The sequence below is a fragment of the Piliocolobus tephrosceles genome, chromosome 10 (assembly GCF_002776525.5).
Source record: "Piliocolobus tephrosceles isolate RC106 chromosome 10, ASM277652v3, whole genome shotgun sequence".
NCBI classification, from domain to species: Eukaryota; Metazoa; Chordata; class Mammalia; order Primates; family Cercopithecidae; genus Piliocolobus; species Piliocolobus tephrosceles.
Window position 1 is genome coordinate 1,669,025 of NC_045443.1, and position 20,146 is coordinate 1,689,170.

Sequence of the window (20,146 nt, forward strand, 5' to 3'; positions counted from 1 at the left end):
AGACTCCGCCTCAAAAAAAAAAACAAAAAACAAAACAAAAAAAAAAACTGGTTTATTGGTTTTTTTTTTTTTCAAATAATATGTTAGATAGAACCAACCCATAGAAGTCATCTCTGCCTAATATTTTTAAGTCCAATAATGATCAACATTATGAGTGCCTGCAATATCATCAGAGTTTAAGAGTTGAAAGTTACTTTGATCATTTTCACTACGGAATTGAAAGATTCTTTTTTATATACTTATCGAATTAGGAAAGTACATACAAATGCTAAAAATCCAGTCTTGACAAGGATGTAGGGAATCAGGTATCTAATACCTTAATGTTGGTCTTTTAAATTAGCTCCTCTTCCTCTAAAACAGTGGATCTCAAGTACGGATGTCCATTCCGGAAACTCAGTAGGTCTGGAGTAGAGCTAGGACTTCTGTTTTGAATAATTTCTTTCACGTTTGAGAACCACTATTTTAAAGCAAATCTGACACCACGTAATAAGCTGTGCAACTCTCCACAGCCGTCGACCTATCTGTGAGCCCTTCTTGGGTTCTGCAGGGGAAAGCTGCTTCCCGCTCATAGATATTTCCCGGTATAGACACTGTGGATTGATTTTCATAGGCTAAATCGTTTAGAATTTCTATATCCATTTTCACTTTAACCGTTATAGCTTGGCATGACATAAATCTGCTTACATCAACAAAGAGAGCGTCTGCTTCGTTTTTTCATTCTGGTGTGTGGGAGTAATTTTCTGGAGGAAAATGTCACTGATAGGTCTTTGCTCTGCTCCCTTGAAGTCGGGGATCCAAAATTGTCATTAGTACTGTATTGGAGTCCTCAAAACTTTGACCAAAGTGGGGAAAGAGAAAGCATAACAGCTTTAGGGAAAAGTAGGTTCGGTCGAGGCTTTCTCCCTGAGCGTCAGTAATTGTAGCATGGTGAGGGGTTGAATAAGCAATCATTTTAGGTCAAATAAAACACATTTTCTTTACGAGTTCTGTCAAAATAGGTAGACATTAGGTAGAATCCAGGAGTCACTTCTACACTCAACAGAAATAGAGACAACTCACTAGAACTATGACTGTCGGGAACAGTCTAAGATGGTCTTAGATCATTTTGTGCTACAATAATAGAGTTCCACAGACTGAGTAATTTATAATGAACAGAAATTTTGCCTTATGGTTCCGGAAGCTGGAAAGTCCAAAAGCAAGGAGCTGACGCCTGACAAGGGTGTTTTTGCTGTGTCATGCCATGGCGGAAGGGCAGAGAGAGAGTCAGAGAAAGGCAGAAGGCAGGCGAAAGGAGGCTAAGCCCCTCCTTTTACAGGGACCCGGCTTCCTTGTTAACGGACCTACCCCTAGGATAGTGGCATGAATCCATTCATGAAGGCACAGCAGTCACGGCCTAACATACCCATTACTACTGTTACAAAGGCAGTTAAATTTCAACGTGAGTCTGGGAGGGAATAGTCAAACCTTGGCCCAGTCTCACTGAATTGATGTTGTTTTCCTTTCTGTTATGTTTCACCATAAATTGTAGTTCCCTATATATTATGTTGAAAGAACTATTGGTCTCTATATATTTGTGTATCACAAAAGAGTTAAGTCATCTTTAGAGTCTTCTAACATGGAGAATATATAAATACATTTTATATACAATTTGACAGTTGACTAATTCTATAGATGTAGGCTTTTTTTTAAAGAAAGATACTATGTGCCATTATTTTGCAAATTAATGTAAATCTTTTTTTTTTTTTTTGAGGCGGAGTCTGGCTCTGTCGCCGGGACTGGAGTGCAGTGGCCGGATCTCAGCTCACTGCAAGCTCCGCCTCCCGGGTTTACGCCATTCTCCTGCCTCAGCCTCCGGAGTAGCTGAGACTACAGGCGCCCACCACCTTGCCCAGCTAGTTTTTGTATTTTTAGTAGAGACGGGGTTTCACCGTGTTAGCCAGGATGGTCTCGATCTCCTGACCTCGTGATCCGCCCGTCTCGGCCTCCCAAAGTGCTGGGATTACAGGCTTGAGCCACCGCGCCCGGCCAAATTAATGTAAATCTTAAAAAATGTTAGTGGTTCTTATTCTAACTGGTAAATACCAGATGAGCAGACATTGTCCTGACAAGGTATTCCTTTCTCCTCTGGCATCTTCTTGTTTTGTTTAAGAAGGTATTCTGAGGCATGTTGTAATTTCTTAATTTCTCTTATAATTTTTTTATTTTGGTTATATTGTCTGTTTTACTGTTGACAGACATTATTAAGTATAATTCAAAAGTAAAGAAGCTTAGAATATAAACAAGGCTCTGGATGTCATATTCAGCAGAAGGGACTCTCTAGTCATGAAGAAAATGACGCTTGGCTATGAAGTAGAAGAATATTTCTATCAAAAAATAAGAATGTTGGAACGAACTTAGGATCCAGTAGAGTCTCACAAGAGCCATATAGGTGATTTTACACTTACTTCATTGGGGCTGTCGTGGCTCAAATGTATTTGTGATCCTTTTCTTGGAAATTGCTTTCAGAGCCGGTTTGCAGGATGCCCCTGAAAATAAATATGTACTTACACCTCATTGTGATCCAAAACACAGCACTCTGATTCATTGTCCACAAGACTTGGTGTCAAAATTAAAATTCAGTTTAATAAATAGGATATTTGTCATAATTCCAACTATTTAAATAATGCAATAAAACTTTGAAGCCAGCTTAAAGAGAAATTTGGCAGCATCACTAGAATAAATTTTTGTATAACTTCCCAAAATTAATTACCCAAAGAACGTATCTTTCATTTCAAATATAAGTACAAGTATATTTTATAAAGGAAGCAGCTAGATAATTTTGCTAAAGTAACATTTAAGGAAATAAAGGGCTGGGTACAGTGGCTCACACCTGTAATTCCAGCACTTTGGGAGGCCAAGGTGAGAGGATCACTTGAGCCAAGGACAGCAGCCTGGGCCACAAGGCGAAACCCCCTCTCTAATATAGATAGATAGATAGATAGATAGATAGATAGATAGATAGATAGATAGATAGATAGATAATAGATAGATACATAGATAGAAAGAAAGAAAAAGAATTGGCTGGGTATGGTGGTGCCAGCTACTTGGTATGTAGTCCCAGCTACTTGGAATGCTGAGGTGGGAGAATCACCAGAGTCTGGGAAGTCTAGGCTGCAGTTGTCTGTGATCTCACCACTGCACTTTAGCCTGGGTGATGGGAGTGAGACTCTGTCTCAAAAAAAAAAAAAAAAAAAGTGGGCATAGAAGATGAATGGAAGATACTCAAAGATAGACCCACTAAATTGACGAGATGTTATTTCAGTCTCTGGCCTAAAAAAATAATGGCCTGTTTTTATTAAACTAGTAAACAGTTTGTAGAAATGCATGATTTGATTAAATGAGTTTTGGAGGCCACTTTCATAAGGAAAGCTAGAACTGTACTTAAATACCAGGAGTCCTGCTGCCTTCTTAATCTTGAGCACTAAAACTAAGACCTCTATCTAAAACCTTAGCCTAAATTCCCATTCTACCGTCATGAATATGGAATGAAAATCTGTCATGAGTTGGTTTTCACGAAAGTGCCTCCAGGAAAGCAAAACTCTGGAACGTTGGGCCACAGAGTACCACATTTGTAAGACCATGATTATTCATTAAAAACTGAGGATGTAGTTTTTGGAAGGCCTCTGCTTAGTATGGGATGAAGCTAGCAGCTTGACTCTCTGTATGCAGTATGGGGGAAAGAGTGGAAAGAATGTCCAGAGTTCCCTGGGACCTTCTTTAGAGCCATGGGGCTGAATTTTATTTAAAATATTCACAGAAAAGCACCTGGATTCCAATGCTGCTTAAAGTCATTCTGTTTTTCCTTGCAGTTCCTTATTTGCTTTTAGACCTTTTATCTTCAAGTTGTTTTATTTTGTTACTAGTATTGCTTCAGGTATCATTATCTTACAGCCCTGTAGAAGAGAAGACACACTATTGGGTGCATGTGAATTTTAACCAAATATTGGAATTCCTATAAATACGTCGTTTCTTGAACAAATTTTCAGTATCACTACAAATGATATGTAACATTAAGTGACCAAAAACAAGTCATTCACAGAGATTCTGCATCATGTTCAGTCGGACAGCACTGAAGCTGTGGTTGTATATTTTTAACTAGACTTAAGAAAAAAGGACATCAGGACCCCAGCAAAGTTGCCAGCATTCCCCAGGTGTTGTGAGTTCTTCTGCCCTAGACCTTTTCTCATCTGCTTTGTCCATCTATCTGATCTTGGCACTTGCCAGCTCTGCCTTCGTAGTCCACAGTGGCTAGATAAGAACCATTGATCTTTAGAAGTCTCTCTCTCTCTCTCTCTCTCTCTCTCTGTGTGTGTGTGTGTGTCTGTCTGTCTGTCTGTCTGTCTGGAGAATACAGTAAAGAGTTGGAAAAGAAGGCCGGGCGCGGTGGCTCAAGCCTGTAATCCCAGCACTTTGGGAGGCCGAGACGGGTGGATCATGAGGTCAGGAGATCGAGACCATCCTGATCTACATGGTGAAACCCCGTCTCTACTAAAAAATACAAAAAACTAGCCGGGCGACGTGGCGGGCGCCTGTAGTCCCAGCTACTCGGGAGGCTGAGGCAGGAGAATGGCGTGAACCTGGGAGGCGGAGTTTGCAGTGAGCTGAGATCGCGCCACTGCACTCTAGCCTGGGCGACAGAGCTAGACTCCATCTCAAAAAAAAAAAAAAAGAGTTGGAAAAGAAGACTGGAGGAAAAAAATATTCATAGGGTAATTTGTATCTTCCACATTATTTAAATTTGGAAACATAAAAATACATTGTGCTTGAATCATACTAGGTGAAATAAGCCAGATACAAAAGGCCAAATGCTGTGTGATCCTACTTGTATGAGATACCTGGAGTAGTCAGATTCAAACACACAGAAAGTAGAATGGTGGCTGCCAAGGGCTAGAGGGGGCAGAGGAGGGGTGTTAGCATTTCACAGGTAGCTTCTTTTTGGGAAAATGAAAAATCTTTGGATATGGATGGTGGTGACAGTTGCACAGCAATGTCGGTGTACTTAATGCCACAGAAATACATGCTTTAAAATGGTTTAAAATGGTAAATTTTATGTTCTCTATATTTGACCATAGATTTTAAAAAAAGTGCTTATACTTATCATGTTTGCTATATGAGAACATTCCTCATTCAGAAGATTTTATGGTTTTTAAACTAGTTTGAGAAATAGTATAAATACAATAAAGTGCAAACATTTTAGGCGTACATTTTGGGAGTTTGTCAAACTACAGTCATTTCCAGGAGCTTCTCTCTGTCCCTTTCTACTCACTCTGCATTTCCCACTGCAGCCCCTGGCAATGACTGATCTGCCTCCTATCCTTGTAGATTAGAATACAATTCATTTTTATGTTTTTAAAACAAATTTGGAATATATAAACTTGTTTTGTAACAAGGGGAGATACAAATGTCGAGGTTTTGCCCATCTGAGAAGCAGATAGAGGCTTTATAGCAAAAGCCTCAATAGCACTGTACAACTAAGTCTTCTAAACTTGCCATAATCTTGTATGAATATGCTCATTTTTTGGAAAAAGTGAAGGAAAAAACTGAAAGCAAGTTTTCCACCCACAATTTTGTTCAGTCAGTGTCATTTACTAAGCTGTAATCACCAGCAGTTTCTGCCTTCATGATGTTAATTTTGATCCTTTTCAAGATCTTGTGAAAAATGGAAGTCAGTCCATATTGGAATAACTTCTCTACCCTTCCCTTGTGAGCGTATTTCTTTCCTTTTTTTTTTTTTTTTTTTTTCTTTTTTCTGGAGACAGGGTCTTGCTCTGTCACCTAGACTGGAATGCAGTGTGGTACGATCACGGTTCACTGCAGCCTCGACCTGCTGGGCTCAAAGGATGCTCCCACCTCAGCCCCCCAGGTAGCTGGGACTATAGGCATGCACCACCAGGCCCAGCTAGTTTTTTTTAATTTTTTTGCAGAGATGAGGTTCCTCTATGTTGCACAGGCTGGTCTCGAACTCCTGGGCTCAAATGATCCAGCTGCCTCAGCCTCCCAAATTGTTGCCATTACAGGTATGAGCCACCAAGCCCAATCACGAGTGTATTTCTCACTGTGTAGGTCAGTTCCTTTCCCTTGTTTTAGGAGATGGAGAAACATGAGATGAGCAACAAATGAGAAAACTTGGACATTGTGCTTTGCACAGGACTTGCCATTGTGCTGCAGGAAGGCTGTGCTAGGCAGGACCCCAGCATGCACTGTTGGAACAGTGCCCTAAAATAGCCTATATTTGGTGACCTTTAAAAGTTTCTTTGTAGCATTTAAGCATAAATGTGATAGTTATTTTAGTGATTTTGTGTTGCATATTCATTGACTAGCATAGCAGTCTTTCACTTAGAGTCCTAACTGCAATTCTTGAATCCGGGAGTCAGACAGCAGCATTTTATTCTTCATTCTTTAGGAATTGTTTTTGTAATATAAGATTTTTACTTCTAACACATCTCTAGTAGTAGCATCCTGGCCTTTCTCCTTGCAGAATCTTGTAATCTCTCCTCATTACCTTCAGCTCAGTCTTTCTAAGACCTTGCTTTACTTCTCTAAAATTTTTGGTATTTCTCTATTACACACAAAATCAAATCATTTCTCATTCAGCATTTTTGTGTACCCTCTGCCTGCTGGTTCCGGTTAGAACCCTCAAGGATTTCACATTCTGTGTTTATTCCTTAGGCCACTATTCCAGACTGTCCCTACTCTGATTTAGAGCTACCTCTTCAGCTTCTCTGCCATTTCCTGTCCCTGTAGACACTCTCTAATCCAGTTCTACGATGTGTCCTCACATGTGACTGGTGCTTTCACACTTGCCACTCTGTCTTTCTTATTGCTCTGTCAAAATAGGGCCCGTCTCAGTTCCCACGTCCTTAGTCTGAGGTGACTCCTCTCTGCTGCACTACTTCAGCATTTACTGCCCAGGCAATATATTTGGCACTTATCATTTATTGTTTCATCTCATTAGTTATATTAAAATCTTAGAGTTGAAAATGACAGTCTCACCACTGAAAACAAAATTACTTGCACAGTATCTCTGATAATCTCTTTAAACATGTATTCATGGAAAGATCTATAATTTTTTGGCTTTTCAATTCTACTTATTAACGAATATTAATACACTAGCCGTTCCTTTTTTAAACCAAAGTCTCTCTCAAGACTTCCCCCACTTTGGTAACAGTTGTGCCCTCTGGACAAACACAGATTCAATGTTCTGTTTTTGCAAAACCTACCTTAAAAATGTTGGTAGCAATGATTGTGCTATGTTAGTAAATCTTTTTAGATTAACATACCCTTATATAATCCCACTATGTCACCTTCCTTTGATACCTTCTACTTTTGTACCCTCTTAAATTATGGCGTATAGAATCGAACCTAGTGAACTAGGTGTCAGCTGTTCAGTTAGAGAAGGCACAAGTCTTTCTTTCTTTAAATGAAATGTAGGTTGCCCAAAGCTCCTAGTTTCTTTCTAGTTGTAGTTTCTTTTATGTTTATCTCCCTTATGTGCTCTGCTTACTTGCCTGGATGCTACTGGCCTGGAAAAAAAAAAAATGCCTTAAAAGTACAGTGAAATACAGCTTCAGAATAGGTGAAAACACTGAACAGCTGGGGAACCACCACAACAGATAGAAATGAAGTCAGAATCAGAGCAGCTATTGGTTCAAGATATAGTTATTATGAGCCTACTCTGTGCTGGGAACTATTCTTAGCATTTGGGATACATTAGAGAATAAAACAGACGAAGATCCTGTCTTTGTGCAGTTTGTATTCCAACTATTCCTAAGCACAGGCTTTGGGCAAACAGTGAAGACTAGCAGATATGATCAGTGTATCGAGTAACTGCAGCCCTCAGTAAAATAAAACAAGAAAGCTGAAGCAGTTTCGGCTAATGCAGTGTAGAACATTAACAATATTTGAAAGCTTTTAGTTTTCATAAGGTTGATGTAAGGATTAAATTACTTAGTTAAGGCTGGGTATGGTGGCTCATGCCTGTAATCCCAGCACTTTGGGAGGCCAAGGCAGGCAGATCATGAGGTCAGGAGATCGCGACCATCCTGGCTAACACGGTGAAACCCCATCTACTAAAAATACAAAAAAATTAGCTGGGCGTGGTGGCAGGCGCCTGTAGTCCCAGCTTCTTGGGAGGCTGAGGCAGGAGAATGGTGTGAAGCTGGGAGGCGGAGCTTGCAGTGAGCTGAGATGGCACCACTGCACTCCAGCCTGGGTGACGGAGCAAGACTTCATCTCCAAAAAAAAAAAAGTAAAAATAGCAGCATTATCATAATACCTAAAAGATAGACACAACCCAAGTGTCCATGATGGATGAATGATAAACAAAATGTGGTATGTGCATGCGATGGAATATTATTCAGCCTTGAAAAAAGAGATTCTGCCACATGCTACATGGATGAACCTTGAAAACATCATGTTAAGTCAAATAAACCAGTCACAAAAAGACAAATACTGTTTGATTTCACTTATGGGAGGTACCTAGAGAAGTCAAATTCATAGAGATAGAAAGTAAATGATGACTGCCAGAGGCTGGGGGAGGTGGAAAAGAGGAATTATTGTTTATGGGTATAGTTTCACCTTTGTAAGGTGAAAAGAGCTCTGGAGATTGCACAACAATCTAAATGTACTTTACTGAACGGTTCATGTATAAATGGTTATGGTAAATTTTATGTGTGTTTTACCACAACTAAAAAAAACTAAAAGATAAAAATTAATGAGCTAATAAACCGAAAGACCAATAAACCAGAAACGTTAAACAGTTTTGAAGAGGTAAGTCATAAACTTACTAAAATCAGAGAAACAGACCCTACCCATGTAGAAGAATCAAAAAACATTTACAGAGCAAATGCCTGTTAATATCATCCAAACTGTGTAAGTGCTGAAAGGAGATGCTGAATGGAGAGAAATAAGCAGTTAAGTGAGAAGCCAGATTTTGAAGGAGAGAAAGCTACAGGCGTTTCAGGCAGCGGACATAACATAAACCTAAGTGAAAACACATAGCAGCTCCATGACAGAGTCCTTGGAAGACAATAGGGAAGAAATGGGTTAAAAAATTGTAGGTGATCCTGAATATTAGGCCACAATATTTGCTATGGCAAGAGACCTAATGACGGTGACCTTGGAAAAGTAGGACAGTATAGAATGATGGAGAAATCAGAGAAGAAGCTTTAAGAATAATGCAGGCCCAAGATAAAAGGGTGGGAGTGACCTGTACATACAAAGCAGCGGGTACATTAAAAACTATTAGACAAGAAGAACCAGCAAAACTTGGATATTAGCCAGTGAGAGCAAAGAAGAAATCAAATGATTTAAATGTGGTCAGCCTGTGGATCCAGGAATATGATGGCTCTATTAACATTAAAAGGGTAATTTGTTATGGTGGAAGGAAAAGTTAATTTCGTGTTGACATTTTACATTAAAGAGATATTTCTGGGCACCTAAATCAAGATGACCTACAGAGGACATAAGATGTACAGGGACCAAAGTTGGCGGGAGCAGGCATTTCAGTGAGGTCCCCCCCAGAGGCTCTCCCATGGACTATGGTTTTCAGAGTTTATTTAAGTAGTGTGTGTCTACCATAGTCTCTGAAACCTCTGCAAGGGAAGCTGAGGAATCTAGTCCTTAGAGGATTTCTTCAGGAGAAGAGATAGAAGAGTAGAAGAGATATATTGGTAGTTTACTACTCACTCTTGATAGCTAATTGGTTAAATAACAAGGAAGGCAGCAGAATCAAAGGTTCATTTAGTTCATCAGCAAGAGAATCTAGATTTCAGATTTATCTTGAAATTAGAGTAAATTAAACTATTCCTATGTGTCCATGACATTAAAAGTCCAAAGCTACTTATCTTGTTCTTGTTTTCATCTGGTATTTTTCCAGATGTTTTCAGTATTATAGAATGTATACAACACGATTACGCAATCATTCAATTTGGCATACTTGGTTGGAGGAGGAGCGACTAATAAACCTTGGTAACATCCCTTCATTCATACTCCTCTTTTTGTCTTGCATTTCTGTTAAACACACACACACACTTAGGACTCATTCAAATTTTTAACCACCATATTCCAATGCTAATTACGGTCTCTTATTTACTGGCAATGGAAGGCTAATGTTGCGGTGGTCTCAAGGATTCAGGAATATTATTCAAAAGCATTTTGAGCTCCATTTGCCTTTGATGTTTGCCTCCAGTTTCTGACGTTTGCCCAGAGCGGGGAAGGGGATAGAGGAGGTGGTCCTACTATTTTCTGAAGCCCAGATGCCGCAGCAGAGTCCTGTTGGAGACATCTTGATTCTATTAGAATTTGCAGGTCAAAGGGCAGACTCAACTGGCCTGGTAGTTTACAGCACCAGGGATGGAGTGAATAGGCTACTGTAATGACTTAAAGTTGGATTTCTGCTGCTACCTACTCATTATGCCAGTAATGTGCATGTTGGTCATACAGCGGGTGGGGAGAATTACTAATCGCTTTGAAAGGTTTCGTGTCCACATTTTCCTTTTTTTTTTTTTTTAAACTGTGGAAAAGAAGGAAACGGAACAAGGAGAGTAGTTTGACGGGAAGAGCATTGCAGTTCTTATTTTGCCCTGGGCTTGTGGCATACATATATTACCGTTCACATTTTATGTGCTTGTATTACTCCGTAGGGACTCGTGGGAATGAAGTCAGAATGTGCTACACTAGCAAGTCTCCCCTCTCTGTGGATAGTCTTTAGTTAGTAAAGCTCTTAAAGTCAGTGATTAATTCCTCTGAGGTTCAATTTCTTTAAAATATTTGTATCAGTGTTAGAATAGGTGATCTCAAACCACTGACTCAGATTAAAAGAAATTATAAAAAGGAATTATTTCTGGTAATTTTTGTTTTCTTTATAGTTTTCTGTATCTTTCAGTTTTTCTTCAGTGACTGTGTACTACTTTTATCAGAAAATACTTTTTGTCAAAGAAACAATTATTGAATAGACAGCTATTAAAATAAGATTCTTTTTCAATTTGCTTTTTTTTTTTCGTTGTGAATTCCATTCGCTCTGCAAAGCAGAGTATTTTTAACATTTTTGAGTTTAGACACTCTCAGGTGTGCCATGTATAAGTTCAACTATACCATATAGTCCTTTCTAAGAGATGTATTTGAGGAACAACAATTTTTCTTATTTCCTAAAAGTCTTTGCTGTTACTGTGTACTAGCTTTCACATTCTTGCCTGTCCTCCACATTTTTTCCAAGAGGTTGTTCTCCCTCATAGTATCCACTTCACATTTACCAGAATTGTAACCAAGCGAACAATACTGTCTTTGTCCCTTTTGGAAAATAAAAACCTAAAAGCTGGTATACCTGTCAAAGGTAGACATTACTCAGAATTCACATGAGTATGTGTACAGTATATAATCAAAACATGTTATTCTGTTGACTATGAATTGCCCTTCTTAGGCACCTATGCGTGTAGCAGTCAGCGTCGGGAGTGTACGTTTTAAATGGAAAGGACAAAGCCAGGATAGTCTGTTAGGGGATTTTTGGAGGAGGAGAGCTGTGGTCGTAGGAGAGAAAGTTTGATTGTGTATGGTCCGTAGCATGTTACCACTGCTCAGGAAAGAAACAGCATCAGTGAAATAAAATCTCTATTTGAATTGCATAAAAAATCCTTCCAATTATGCCTTATTAAATGTCTTACTACAAAGACATTATTCCAGTGGCTCAGACTCCATTGCCACGTTCCTTAAAACTTTGAAATTAGAAATCTAAATTGTCATCTGTTATCTCATATTGTGATTTGCAAATCTGGCATTTTACCCCAGAGATTAGCTGTACCACACTAGCTGTCCAAGCATACCATTTATGAAAGAGTTTGGAATTCAGTCACGAAGCTTCAACAGCATGCAATCATTTTTACTATGTCATATTACAGTATTTTCCTTAAGCATAAAATAGGCCTCAGGTCCGATCACCTTTGTCTTTTGCGTTCAGCAAAGGTGCTGGTATTTCAATCTAATTAGATAGAGTAATTTATCTGTCATTCATCTGCTGCTGCTATTTCAATCTAATTAGATAATTTATCTGTCATTCATCTTCTGCTGCTTGCCTGCTACTAAATGTGTGATTCTGACTATTGGTGCACAGAGATTTAGTGCCCTTACTGGGAAAGCATGCCGCTTCTTCCAGCTTGGTCAGTCTTGGAGCTTCCCAAAAGGGAACAGATGACCGCGGTCAACAGGAAACGGCACCGTTAGACCATCTTGAACTCTTTCACCTTTAAGCTCATTTCGCCACTTAACATATTTTTTTCAAGTGGTCCGTGGATATATTTAGACTGTCATTATCCCTTTAGTGTTGACTGGATCCTCGCGGTGTAAGTTGCCTGCCATTTCTTAGAATTACGTAGTGTGGGGACAGTGCAATGAGGAGCTTCTCTCCTCCTCCAGCAGCAAAACCAGTGAAACTAATCTTTATTTCCATGATGTAAACCGAGTGTACATCTTCCATTTGTTAGTTTTGCTTTCAGAGTTGAGTATACCTACGCATCCAGAATAAAGAATAGCCATTAGAATATTCAGTAGACGGATAGTCTTCCAGTTTGTGGCTAAACTAAAACTCTTCCATATGACTGCTATTGAAGCTCAATTATCTTAACAAAAGACAGAAGCAAGGTTAAACTTGGGCAGTGCATTCTCAGAGTCAGCATTTCCTCAGGTCAAAAGCTCAGGCCACTTATATAGTTCCTATAAATCAAACATGTCTTCTTTCATAAAAGATGAGCCGCTGACAAATGCATTTTGGATTATGAAAGTAATTGTTCACCAACTTCATTATGATTATTTTGTAAATTTCTTACATCAGCCTCCCCACTAAATCCACCTTGTTTTTCTTTGGACGCAAACCATAAAGTAATTATTAGCTAAACCACAAGGAATCTGTAAAGTTTAAATTACTGTTTCAAAGTGTGCAGATCATTGCCAGTAAAGCCACAACTGCAAACTTCTTTGCATTGATGAGATAAAAAGAACGATTGATGTTCATAATGCCCCAGGAATAGGTGGCTGGGTTTCCATATCCACTTCATTAAAGCTTGCGGTTCGTTGTACACTGTATGCATGAAAGTGTTTTCAGTGTCAGTGATGCCTCAAGTGGTCTGGAAGCTACAGGATAATTATCAAAGGAATAAATTAAATGGATAAAATATGTAAGTGACAGGATTATTCTTACAGAAAGTAACGTTGTTTACTTTTCAAGTTCAACTGCAACTATAGGAACTCTTTTTAAAATATAAAATGAAATACTACGTTCTTACTAATACAGTTTTTTTTAAAGGTTAATAATTTTTATTTATTTATTTTTTTGAGATTGGGTCTCAGTTTGTCCACCCATGCTGGAGGACAGTGGTGCCATCTCAGCTCACTGCAACTCCACCGCCCAGGCTCAAGAGATCCTCCTGCCTTAGTCTCCCGAGTAGCGAGTAGTGAGTAGCTGGGACCATAGGCCACCGCACCCAGCTAATTTTTGTGAGGTTTTGCCATGTCGCCTAGGCTGGTCTCAAACTCCTGGCCTCAAGTGATCCACCTGCCTCGGCCTCCCAAAGTGCTGGGATTGCAGGCACAAGCCACCACGCCTGGCCTAAATATTTTTTAAACTTTATTTTATCGTAGTAAGAAGACTTAACATGGGATCTACCCTCTTTATCACTTAAGCGTACAGTGTAGCATTGTTAATTATAGGGAGAATGCCTCACAGCAGATCTCTAGAACCTACTCATCTTACGTAACTTAGGCTTTATGCCCACTGATTAGCAACTCCCCGTTTCCCCTCTCCTCTCTCTCACAAACAACGTTCTACTCTCTGTTTGCATGAGTTTGACTATTTTAGATACCTCATGTAAATGGAATCATGCAGTATTTGTCCTTCTGTGACTGGCTTATTTCACTTAGCCTAATATAGGGGAACTTATTAAGATAGCAATATAACAACATGATACAGACCTTTAGAGTCAGATTAGCCTGAATGGGATTCCTGGCTGTACCATTGACTCCAAGTGTGAACTTGGGCAAGCTGTGTGAACTCTGAAAGCCTTGGTTTTATTACCCTTAAAATGGGGGTAACGATAGTAGTAACCTCGAAGAAGTGTTGGAAGGGGTAAGTCACACTGCCGGCATTTTCCTTCTTTGCAGGCAGGAAGCTCTTCTGGCTGCCATTAGTGAGAAGGATGCCAATATAGCTCTCTTGGAGCTTTCGTCCTCTAAGAAAAAGACCCAAGAGGAAGTGGCTGCGCTGAAGCGGGAGAAGGATCGTCTGGTACAGCAGCTTAAGCAGCAGGTATGTTAAATGCCAGGAGGAGGGTCAGTGGGGCCAGCCTTCGCACCGTCCCTACACGGGTGTCTGCCAGCTTGCACTTTAAGGTCTCTTGTTTCCTATTAGACATCTGATCCTTGGAGCCAGTTAGTTTCCATCATTAGAGACTTTTTACCTCCACAAATCTATGTCTAGGAAATGCAGCGCGTGCTTGGTAAGAGGGCTGTTTTGGACAATATCACGGGTCTTCTGTGAGAATGTTTTTTAACTTTGTACAGTGGATTGTAGAAATTAGTGAAATCAGCCCATTTGACGTGAAAAGGCTTTTTTTTTTTTTTAAACATCCAGCAAGATTTCTGTGACAGCAGCCATTAAGGATATTCTCATGAGAAGATTTTCAGTTGTTCAGGATCGGGGGGTAAGCTCTGAAGATAAGAACAAAGGTTGGCCCTTTTCTTTTCCAGCCTAAATGCTCTCAAAATTTAGTGCTTTAATATTCATGTAACGCCTTTTGTTTGTGAAAATAAAAGCTAAAATTTTCCCCTTTGATGATAGTTGCAAGGAGTGTGAATGTACCTAATACACAAAACCATCAACTTAAAAATTGTTAAAATGATAACGTTTTATATTAGACATATTTTACCACAATAAAAAAAATGGGGAAAAACATATCCCTTTGAAGATAAGGAGAGTGCTGGATGTTTACATCGGAGCCCTGCTTGAGCTTCAGGGCTCCTCACCGAGTGCTCCTGGCTGTGCGCAGCACCCGCGTCCCCGCCTCCGTGACCGCCTCCTGCATTCCCAGTCACTTGTCTGTACATTTTGGCTGACCAGGTGTGCTCTTCTCCCTCAAGTCATGAGACCAAGAAAGAGTTTTTCAAGTAAAGAAATTTCTTTTTTTCTGTTTTTGGAGGTCAGTCATCAACTGATGGTATTTTGGTATAATGTTTATATTAACAAGAATCAATATTTAAACAACGAAGTTATTTTCTCTGTGGATCAAATTAAAACTGCTTAGAAATAGACTTTATATGTATTTATGTTGCACACTTTGCAAGAAAATACCAAAAGATGTCTTTTTTCTGCAGCATGGGTAGTTGACCAGCAAAAAGTAACCCATTGCTCATTCACAAGTGAAAGAAAACTTTTCCAGGGTCCTAAAATACTTTTTAGCAAGAAGAGGACATCATCTAATATTTTGACTACCTGTTACATAAAATAGGAAGAATGTGCTTATTATTAAAGGCATCCATCCAGTAGTTGAAAACTGAAATTTGGCTCATCAAAGCTGATAATAGCAAATTGGAGGATATTATTGAGGAAGGAGTTCACTGCACTGTGCGTTTATGTATTTAGCAATATCAGTTATCTTAAGTACTTAGGCTTGAATACGTAGGCCTATGATTTAAGCGGTTCATGATCCCTTCACTTAAGACACCAAATAGAATTGAGTATCTGGCAGACCAGAACACCGTACCTCATTCACAGTGGTTTTTGATTACTGGCCTCTGAAGACCATATGTTTTCATTATGTGAAAATTAAGGAAATTGGCCGAGCACGGTGGATCACGAGGTCAGGAGATCGAGACCATCTGGCCAACATGGTAAAAGCCTATCTCCACTAAAAATACAAAAATTAGCTGGATGTGGTGGCAGGCGTCTGGAGTCCCAGCTACTTGGGAGGCTGAGGCAGGAGAATCACTCGAATCCAGGAGGTGGGGATTGCAGTGAGCCGAGATCACGTCACAGCACTCTAGCCTGGCAACAGAATGAGACACCGTCTCAAAAAAAAAAGAAAAAAGAAAATTACGGAAATTAATTAATCTATAAGCTTATAACCTTAGAAGGAAGTAGCTAAGGAATTCTCAGTGTCTTTATATCAAACCATATGCCTTGAATTTTCTGTAGTGATGTGTCCTATATACAGAGAAAAATAATAACAGTTCTCAGGAGTCCTTCCTACAGCCATCTCCTGCCTCCCTTTTACGTTCCTGCCCTTTCAAACTGTATCTGGATGCTGTGAGCAAGAAGGAAGGAATCTTGCCAAAGGCATCTGATTCTTTAATTCCTCCAAGAGTGTGTACTAACTTTTGGACAAGGGAGAGGCCTTTTGGAAAGACGATATGGCATCAATGCTGTTTTAATTTAAAGCTTCTAGTCCTTGAATTGCTGGAATGTGCCTCAATCTAAAGGCTGTTTCCTAACAGGGAAGCCGTCAGCATTGACCAGGCTTTCCAGCAAATGGAGCTGCCACCACCTGATAGGCTCTTGGCATTCACATGTGATTCCTATCGTCAGAAAGAGGTGAAGCAATGAGGGTTATATAGATTTGGGGTTACCTTCTATATGGTCCCAATTTACTTATCCCCTCTAACCACCCCCCAGCCCCCCAGGGTAACTTGTCTCCTTGACTCATTCATGGCAAAGCAGCACTTGGAGAGGCTGCATCAGAGGAAGGGGCCAGGGCCAGTGAAAAAAATAAAAACGAAAGGCTGTCTAACAAGCTCCAGATGTTCTGTGGTGGGTGCCAACCAGTGTGTTCAGACCTTAAGTCATGAAGAAGCCCTGCTGCGATTGTCAGGTCCCCGCACGAGATTTCGTGTAAACTCAGATAGAACCCTGGAAAGCACTGATACAATCTGTTTAGTCACAGCAGCTGTCACCAGATGGCCTTTCTCTCAGCATTATTTTCTTCTTTTCACCTCCGGAATTTTACAGCCTCCATATTGTACTGGTTGCTAGTGTGAAATCTGGTTTTGCCGCTGTGTGCTCTACACAGATGTGTCATAGCAGGCTGGGCTTTTCAGAACAGGCTGGGATTTTTTTTTTTTTTTTTTTTCCGGTTTTTAAGAGTTGACTGTAACAGTATAAAAGTAAAGGCTACAAACTTAAACTGATTTGGTTTGAATCTAGATAATCTCATTTACAACTATAATTTTGTAATCCTCTGTATTAGAATTAATTGTCATATAATATATTATTTGATTTCAGTATTTTGTAGGCATGGGGATACAAAGGCACAGTATTCATCTTAAAGGAACTCACAGGCTAATGCATCAAACACTGGTTGTTCTAGACACTTGGCAGACATTCTGTATTGGTCTGCTTTCACACTGCTATCAAGTACTACCTGAGACTGGGTAATTTAAAGACGAGAGGTTTAATTGACTCACAGATGCCCATGACTGGGGACCCCTCAGGAAACTTACCATCATGGTGGAAGGTGAAGGGGTAGCAAGGCACATTTTACATGGTGGCAGGAGAGAGAGCGCGATCAAGTGAGGAACGGCCACACCCTTTTAAACCATCAGATCTCGTGAGAACTCACTATCTTGACAACAGCAAAGGGGAAATCTGCCCGCATGATCCAGTCGCCTCCCTCCAGGCCCCTCCCCTGACGCTTGGGGATTACAATTCGAGGTGAGGTTTGGGTGGGGACACAGAGCCAAATCATATCACATTCTGTGGAAGGTGGTCCTGGCCTTGCCAGCTTTTTCTACTGACAGCTTTAGCAGGTCATCCAAACATTATGTAACTTATTTACCCATTCACCTCAGATTTACCTCACAGAGTTGGTGTGAAATTAAATAAGATAGCAAACCTAAAGTGCCTAGAATCCCCACTTCCATTCTCTATCACTGATAGCCCTGTTCATGGTGAGAACTGTGCCCTAGGAAGCATGGCTCTCGTTCTTTTTTTTTTTTTTTGAGACGGAGTTTTGCTCTGTTGCCCAGGCTGGAGTGCAGTGGCACGATCTCGGCTCACTGCAACCTCCGCCTCCTGGGTTCAAACAATTCTCGGCCTCAGCCTCCTGAGTAACAGGGATTACGAGCGCCCGCCACCATGCCTGGCTAATTTTTTGTAATTTTAGTAGAGACAGGGTTTCACCATCTTGACCAGGCTGATCCTGAACTCCTGACCTTGTGATCCACCCACCTCTGCCTCCCAAAATGCTGGGATTACAGGCGTGAGCCACCAACCTGGCTCTAATTCTTGGTGATTTCTGACCACTTTATTTAAATGTGCAGACTCACATAGTGTTCAGAATTACACAGCTAGCACATGGTGTTCCACTCCTCTGAGGAAGAACATATTTCTCAAGGCAGTTAGGAAAAAAAGGGAGAGGTACTTTTTATCCTTCCTTTTTTCCACCTGTTCTTTTTAATGATATGACTCTAATACAGAATTTTTAAAAAATAATTCTAAATTCTAATATGTCTTTCTTAAATCTTAAATTTTCGTCACTGAAGAACATTTAAATACCCATCTGCCTGAAGTCCTCAACATTGGGAAAGTGATAACTCCCCAGCATACATCCCATCTCACTCGCCTTCTAGTTCTGTGATTTTCCATATGTGACCTGCCTGTTCTAAATATCCCCGAGTGGTATAACTTTTCATAATTCTGTGAAAACAGAGCAGTGGCAATAATGGCCACCACGTACCACTTGACTGTAGTGTGCAGGGCACAAGGGCTTTATATCACAGGGATCTTCCCCACAACCCTGGATAGTATCTTCGTTATGTAGAGGAAGCACTTCAGACCCAAAAACGTTAAAACTGTGGCTAAATTTCCGTGAAGACTAAGTGGTGGACCAAGAATTAGAAGTGATTCTTTTCTCTCCCTTACCATCTTACGTGAAGATTCCAGATGGTTGGTAATTAGACTGTATTAGAATCAGAATAATACAAACAATGCTATTTCATGTTTTTATGATACTCATTTGTTTCCCTGAGAGACAGAAAAGGGTATCTATTTATACTCCAGCGCTTCCCCTCTCTGTCTATAAAGAACCAGAAACAAAACAGAAATGGTATGATTTGTTTTCCTTGGGCTTCCCTTTTCACTGTTCCAGGCTGAGCATCACCTTTCTGCACACGCAGTCTTTCTCCCGTCGTCCCAGCACCACTTCCTTGAGATTACATCAGGTGATCCAGTTGGTCTTGGGAATGATCCTATATTATTCAGTTAGGCATTTTCATAGAGCAGTTTTCTACTGTGTTATGTGTGTTTTACTTGCTTAATCCTCCGAAGACTGCTTTATTTCCCTAATCACTGAGTTCTTGATGGAAAGAGTATTTCACTATTGCCCCAAGTACTCAAGTGAATAATATTTTGAGTACCTGTCTTTTATTAACTTCTGTCCACTCTCTAGTTAACAATTTTTAGTCTCTCTTGTGGCACTGCATAGGATACCTTGTATGATACCTTTACTCTTGTTGTTTCATCTGGTAAAGTTGAATACTTTGACATTCGCTGAGTAGGTCGGGAAAGCCAGCCTATGCTCTGAATTGTCTGTTTCTTCAGTCTAGCAGACGTTCTGGCACACATTCACACATCTGTGAACCCACGTTTGTACATGCTTTCACACTTCCCCATCCCTGTTAGAATGCTGGTACCATAATAACAGGATTCAGTGCCCTGTCCACACATCCCACTCAGAAACAGTCTGTCCCCTAATATGGACTCACTATCTTTTGATTCATTTATTTAGGGTTATTTTACTCCTTCGTTGCTAGTGAATAGAAAATGTATATCGGTTAATGCCTTTCTTATTTTGACTTCAACTTTTCTCACATGGTGTAGGGCTGGCCATTGGCCCACCTTTAAATGACTGTATATCATCTATCTTTTCCTCCTCGTGGCATGAAAGGCTACTGTCTACTATCGTAGCATGGTGTACTAATTATGAAGTTGTGGTTGAAAAGATACTTTTATCATCGCCACTCTAGGCGCTTGGAACTTTCCGAATAAATCATTATTTGGACGAAAATTTCCCAGGCTTATTATTTATTGGTACAAAGGTGAATACCTTTTTGAAGGTTCAGTAAACTCCAT

General features: G+C 40.1%; 1 protein-coding gene across 4 annotated transcripts in view; it reads left to right on the forward strand.

Moving 5' to 3' along the window:
• Nucleotides 1-20,146, forward strand: part of ERC1 (ELKS/RAB6-interacting/CAST family member 1) — a 545,652-nt gene that overhangs the window by 397,543 nt on the left and 127,963 nt on the right. For all 4 annotated transcript variants that reach the window (XM_023182988.1, XM_023182991.1, XM_023182990.1 and 1 more), the window contains one exon: nt 14,188-14,332. In XM_023182988.1, the coding sequence (XP_023038756.1) occupies nt 14,188-14,332 (145 nt within the window). The remainder of the gene's footprint in view (nt 1-14,187; nt 14,333-20,146) is intronic.